We start from the raw sequence: 7,096 nt of genomic DNA, 5'->3' as shown, positions 1-7,096 counted from the left end.
AAAAAAAAAAAAAAAGCAGAATACTATTTACTATCCTACAAAAGAAAATGAAATACTCAGGTATAACATTGCAAAAACATGCCCAGGGTCTGTATGTGCAAAATTGCTCAACAGTTAAAAAACAAAAGCAACTAGGAAATAGGAAAAAAAACATGGGGAGACATTTTCCTGAAAAAGACTAACAGATGTCAAACAAGCATATATAATAATATGTTCAACATCACTAGCCATTGGAGAAATGCAAATTAAAACCACAATGATATAATTGCATATCTATCAAAATGACTGATTAAAAAAAAAACAATGATAACATTAAATATTGGTGAGACTGCAAAGTAACTGGATCACTCATACATTGCTGGTGGGAATGCAAAATGGTATAGACATTCTGGAAAACAGTTTGACAGTTTCTTCGTAAACTAAACATGAAGCTATCATAGGAACCAGCAATTTTACTCTTGGGAATTTATCTCAGAGAAGTGAATACTCATAGTCACACCAAAAGCCTGTACAACAATCTTTATAGAAGCTTTATGCATAGTAGTGGAAAACTGAAACTATCTAGATGCCTTCAATGGCTGAATGATTGAAAAACCTTTGATATACACATACCATAGAATTTTACTTAGCAATGAAAAGGAACAAACTATTGATACACCCAACCTCAATAAATCTCCAAAGAATGATGCTGAGTGGAAAAAAAAAACACCCTATTCTAAAAGTTTACACACTGAATGATTCTATTTATATTAATATCCTTGGAATGACAAAATTCTACAAGTGCAGAACCGATAAGTATTTGCCAGGGAAGAGGGATGAGGAGGCAGGGAAGGAGAGAGGTGGAATCCCTGTGATGACAATTGTTCTGTATATGGACTCTGTCAATGTCAATATCCAAGTCTGATACTGAACTATAGTTTTGCAACATGGTGCTACTGGGGAAATTAGGTAAAGTATACATGGGCCTCCTTGTATGCCTTAAAACTGCACATGAGTATACTATTATCATTTAAAAAGTTTTTTAAAATGAAATATAGAAAAACACATGCAGACATAAAAAAAAATGTGGCTGGAGGCTTAACTTAGAATCAGAAGATCTAGATTTGTACTCCCCGTGTACCAGTTCTAGGTCTTATGTCAGATTGGTTATCTGTTTGCAAAACTTATTTTCTCTTCATTTTAGGTACACACAAAGACTAGATGTTCCAGTCTTTTCTGCAGTTAAATGTAGTTGTGGGATTAAATTTGACCAATGAAATGTGGGTAAAAGAGATATTCATTACTGGTAGTGGTTGGCCCGTAAAACCTGCAGGTGTCCTGCTCCATTTTCTTTTCTTCTCCAGTGGCTTGCTGCAGAAGCTCCCGGCAACTTTGGAAGTAACATTTTGAAGCATGGGAAAAACATAGAGGAGCCTGTGACCCTGAATCACCGTTTGTAGGACAATTGATGATGAGAATCCGGTTTTGAAATTCACATGAGTGAAAAATAAACCATTTCATTAAGCCACAGAGATTTGGGGCAGCCAGGACATCTTAACTCATATAGTCATTCCTGGCAGCTCTTCAGAAATCAAGCCAACATTTTTTTTTCTGGAACATTCTACTGTCTCTCCTATTTAGATCTGCAGATTCAAGGGGTCACCAATTTCCTTTTATTTGATGAGGCAATATTAGCAATGACTTTGACAGAATCACCCCTTTATGACCCGAAAACCAATATTTAAAAAACTATTTATAATGCCTTCACCTTATTCCCAGAAAAATATAAAGGAGCTGACAAAAATGCATACACTAGACCAAAAGTTTAGAAACAAATTTTTGAAAAGAGGCAATAGTAAGAAACAGAAACAGGAAATTTAAATATCCCCAGAGGTGAAGTAGATACATAAATATATTTCAGAAAGACCTATATGTTTGCAGATCTCATATTTATTTCTAGCAGCTTACATAATTGGGAAATATGATATATTACAAGATTTATTTCATGCATTTACTCAGCTTAATCACATCAAGACTTATTTGCATGCATTTTTTAAACTAGGGTAGGAAGCATGCATGATAGAAGTTGTTCAGGGAAAACATCACTTTCCTGATATTGACACCTGAGGGAATTTTTTCCTATAGGTTCCCTTGAAAGGTCAGTGAATAAGGAAATAAACATTTTCTGTATCGACCTTGCAGCAAACTCTGCCACAAATCAAAGTTAAACTTCAAAACTGAAACATTGAAAGAGAATACTAAGTGTAAATAGACACCCCCTTCTTCTTTCGGCCACATGATGAATGCCCCTTGAGCACACTTTGTTGCATCCTTGTTCAGAATCCAGCCAGCAAAGGGGAAAGCTGCTTGGAAGCTTTTCTCAGAAATCCCCAACAATAACTGAAATATTTTCCAGAGGCATCACTTAATCTATTGAGAAAGAAATATCATAGAAATCTAGATTGTAATTGATTTTCTCAGTGATATCAATGAAAGTGTGGGTAAATTGTTAGCCATTAATGAATTGAAGACTGTCTCAAAAATTCTGCAAATTTTCAGAACAGGAAGCAGACACATACAAAACTGTTCACTGGAAGACATAAATGCAAATTTCCTCTGGGTTTTAGGTAAGAAAGTTGTAAAAAAAAAAAAGAGTAATATAAATTTGATATATGGAATGACTTTAACTATAGAATCATTGAGGAAGATTACTTGAAACTAGTTCATTTTTCCCAGTGTAAATATAAGTACAATCACTTTTTTCAGCAAATTTGAATAACATAAAATTTGACATCATTATCAAATTTGATAGCATAAAAAATTCAACATTTTCTGTGTATAAGGTAAAGAACCTGAGATGCACTTCAATTCCCAGAATAACATATAAAAATGTCGCCCCTTTCGTATCTCTTTTATCCCTGTTTTTAACATTTCTCTCATGAGTTGAGGAATTCTGATCTGTGAAACAAGATACGTTTCATGCCCACAAGGGGGACCCTTTGCACCACGGCAACAGAGTTTACACAGCATGGGTCTTCCTGCTAATACACCATTTGGTTAAATCCATGGTCTGCCATGACATGCCAGAAAGTCAAGTCATATCCCATCTCCTTGGCCTCACCTGTGAATCCAGGCTGACAGACACAAACATAACCTGAGGCTTCATGATAGCTGAAAGAAGAAGGCAGTCCAACGATGTGTCCATATTGTTTCTCTGAGGACAGCTCCACACATTCCCCATCAGACTGGCAGGGGTTACTACTGCATTCGTTGATGTCGATCTCACACTGGACACCTGTGTATCCTGCAGGATAAAAATCCAGAGAACCTGCTAAGTCGAAGGTGTTGAGTTGTAGAGCGTCTGCCTAAAAGGAAGCTGACCACTGTACTGGCATCAATTAACAAGTTGATGCGCCTGCCCTCGAGGAGTTGGTAAGGGGAATCTGGTAAGAGGAGGCTTACATGGAAACAAATACGAGAAGCAATAAAATCACTGAAATAATTTTGACCAACATTTTTTTAAAGATAATTTGATTAATAAGACTTGAAATAAAATGAAATGTCAGGATAACCTGCATTTAACCTGAACATTTTAATGAAAGCCTCCACATTTTCAAATATTCTTCATTTGTGAATTTGCATTAAAAATATTTCAAGAGAATAGCTGAAAAGTCAGCAAATATTCACAAAACCAAACTAAATCCTTCTCTTAAAACTCAAAGTAAAGCCAAATCCTGATTTTCAAACACTCAATGAAGTAGTAAAATAGGTTGTTTTAAATTTGCATGGACTTAGCTGGATGATTTTATTAGGACCAGGAATAAGAACAGTAAAACATAAATGATTTGTCACTTTATAAATAATTAAAATATTAAATATAAATGAAAGTTCCCTACTTGAACTTTTTCATTGCTTTATAGTTGCTTTTAAATATGGGCAACTGTAAGAAATATATACAGTTTTAGGGTATGCATGTTTTAACATATCTGGAACCATATTATCTGCATTCTTTAGCAGCTTGCTTTGTTTACTCCCTTGTACAGTCTACCACGTTAGTAATAAAGATCTAACGCATAATTTTAACTACTGCCAAATATTTCAGAATATGGATGCACCATGGCTTAACCTTTGTCTTACAGTTTAACCTTTGTTTTATATCTATTTTTGCTATTGCAATGTTGCAATGACTATCACTATACATCGCTGCTTGTGTAAGTGCTTGAGTATAAGCGTATAGTTTATGACTAGAGGCACGATTTCTGGGTTATAAGTTACATACGTTGTAAATTTTAATAAAAACTGGCAAACATCTCTAATGTAGTTGCACCATTTGCACATTACCAGCAGTGGATGATTGTGAATGTGGCTCTGAACCCTTGCCAATGTTTGCTATCACTTAATATAAAATTTCTTACCAGTTAGTATCTCACCGTTATTTTGGTTTACATTTTCCCCAGTTACTATTGAGCTTAACATTTTGGGGATTTTTTTTTTTTTACCATTTCATATGTTTTCCTGTTTTTTCATTAGACTGTTTTTCATATTGATTTATAAGAGTATTTATATACTGTGTACAGTGCTAGCTCCAAAATATAAATTTAGTAGGATGCAAATGTAACACCGATGGTCAATAGGATAACATTAACTGTTTTGCAACATGGTAAGAGATATGTATAAAGGTTTTGTTTGTTTGTTTGTTTTTTATATATATTTTTGAGATGTAGTCTCACTCTGTTGCCCAGGTTGGAGAGCAGTGGTGTGATCTCGACTCACTGTAACCTCTGCCTGCCAGGTTCAAGCAATTCTCCTGCCTCAGCCTCCCAAGTAGTTGGGATTACAGGTGTGTACCACCATGCTCGGCTAATTTTTGCATGTTCAGTAGAGACAGGGTTTCACAATGTTGGTCCAACTGGTCTCGAACTCCTGACTTCAGGTGATCTACCTGCCTCAGCCTCCTAATGTGCTGGAATTACAGGCATGAGCCACCGCACCCAACCTGAAGATTTTACGAAACATAATTCAACTTCACAGTCACCTAAGGGCCTTTGCAATATCATTTAACTCTGCTGAGAAATGTTCTGGAAACAAAATTTACAGTTGAGAGTTATAAAACTTGTAAACTAAATCACAGTATATCTTTACTTTAAAAGCATTCAACAGCTTCCCCTTTCACATAGAATGGAAATCAAAATCTTTAACAGGACCTCAAAAACCCCCTGCGTTCTCACAGCCTTCATGATGTTCTCTCTTCTAGAAAACTCTCCTTCAAGTGTTTTCTTGGCTAACTCTTAGTTTTCAGACTTTATCTTGTATTACTTTCTCAGAATAACTTTCCATCATGGACAGATATAAATAAAATCCCCTTATTTTCTCTCATGCCACCCAATTATTTTCTTTCATTGCTCTTATTGTAATTTTTAATTATGTATTTATTTGTGTATATGGTTTCCTCCCTCAGCAGGCTGTATGCTTCACAAAACAGAGACTGTGTTTATCTTATTTACCACTCCAGTACTGAGCAATATGTAAGTGATAGCCCTTCATTCAATAGTGCTAATCAAGGATTGAAAATAACAATTTAGATTCTAATCCTAGTTTAGCACATAAACCAGGGAATTGACTATTAATAAGCAAATAATAAGATTATAATGTGATTGCTCATTTTTATATTAATAATTTAAATAACTAAATGAGATCATATGTTAAATCATAACCACAACATAAATTCTGCAGCTCAACAGTGTAATATATTTGTTACATATGACCCTTGGGGCCTTTCTCAACCGTCTGAAGAAGAAACTAGAATGAAAGAGTTTAAAAAAAAAAAAAAAAGGGAACTAAAAGAACATGAAGAACATGTCAGATCAAGACCCAAGAATTCTTTAGAGTGACCCCCCCCACAAAGATCACTCAGAGTCTCTTAAACTTGGATGTCTACTTTTTGAATACTATTATTTCATACCTAAGATTCTTCAAATACATTAAATAATAGTTTTTACAATAAGATTTTATTAACTGATATTTGTTATGCTACAGTGGCCTTACTAAAGAAAGGCTGAACTATTTTCAATTTTCTTCTCATTCCCAGACTCGAGACACACATAAGCCAGGTTAGGGAGGAATTTAGAACCGTCATAAATCCTTTTTTGCTTTTCCGGCTCATATATTATCTCGTTCCAGTCGTGAACATTTGGAAGGTCCTGATTTATAGTCTTGCCAGTCCTGTACCCACCACTGAGGCCCTGTGGGGATTTTATTTGCTGCTCTCTTTAACCATGTATATAAATAGACTCCTTCAGTCAAGGCTATATTCAATAGTTTTAACAAGTTTTTCTATAAAACTCTGTACAAAGAAAAAATATGATACGGAGTCACATCCCCAGGCTTCTTTCTTATATTATGCTTGTTTGTTAACAATTCCAACCACATCTGGGTATCAGGAAATCTTTTAAGGTAAGCATTTAAGGTGACTGGCATTTCTTGTAATTATTAATTACTTCTGAAATGAGGACCCTAGTCAATTATAGGAGTGGATTCTCGCCATTGTTCTGTGGTAGTGGGGTCATGATCTGAAGAAATGGTCTCCTTTTCTTAGATATAGACTACTTTGTAGCGTTAACTTTTATCTTTGTATACAACAGCAAGATAGGTTACAAAGGTATTCAGGATGTTCTATCTAGGCAAAATTACCATCCATGCGTAACCCAGGGCAGAAACCCAGAGGCAGAACTGTCCTAAGCCTGTGCCCTTTTCTCACTGCCCACGTGAGTTTCACCTCCCACGTGACTCTCAGGACTACGCACCCCACACCCCACTCCGACCACTGTTGTCTTAGTTCTAGCAAACAGTCTCATCTCCTCAAACTACAGAAGAATCTTCTCACTAGATTTCCCTGCCTTTAGTTTTATTTTCTTCTCACATCTGCCACAAAGCCAGGGAGCTCTTCTGAAATTAACAAAGCAGATTTTGTTACTTCTCTGCCCCATAGTTGGCAGGGCTTTGTGATATGGCTTCAGTTCTGCTCCCCAGTTCCATCTCTCTACCTCCAGCCCTACACAGTCCAGCATTTTTACAATCACTCACAGTTCCACAATTAGACATGCTCTTTCTTTTCTTC

At 35.8% G+C, this 7,096-nt stretch overlaps 1 protein-coding gene across 1 annotated transcript in view; it reads right to left on the bottom strand.

The window, feature by feature from the left end:
- The window catches only part of CRB1 (crumbs cell polarity complex component 1), a 222,629-nt gene that overhangs the window by 123,763 nt on the left and 91,770 nt on the right, over positions 1-7,096 (bottom strand). The window contains exon 5 of the mRNA XM_017506056.2: positions 3,101-3,283. Within this exon, the coding sequence (XP_017361545.1) occupies positions 3,101-3,283 (183 nt within the window). The remainder of the gene's footprint in view (positions 1-3,100; positions 3,284-7,096) is intronic.

This window comes from Cebus imitator, unplaced genomic scaffold (genome assembly GCF_001604975.1).
Source record: "Cebus imitator isolate Cc_AM_T3 unplaced genomic scaffold, Cebus_imitator-1.0 Scaffold347, whole genome shotgun sequence".
In the NCBI taxonomy this organism is placed as follows: Eukaryota; Metazoa; Chordata; class Mammalia; order Primates; family Cebidae; genus Cebus; species Cebus imitator.
This window is presented reverse-complemented; position numbering and strand designations above follow the sequence as displayed.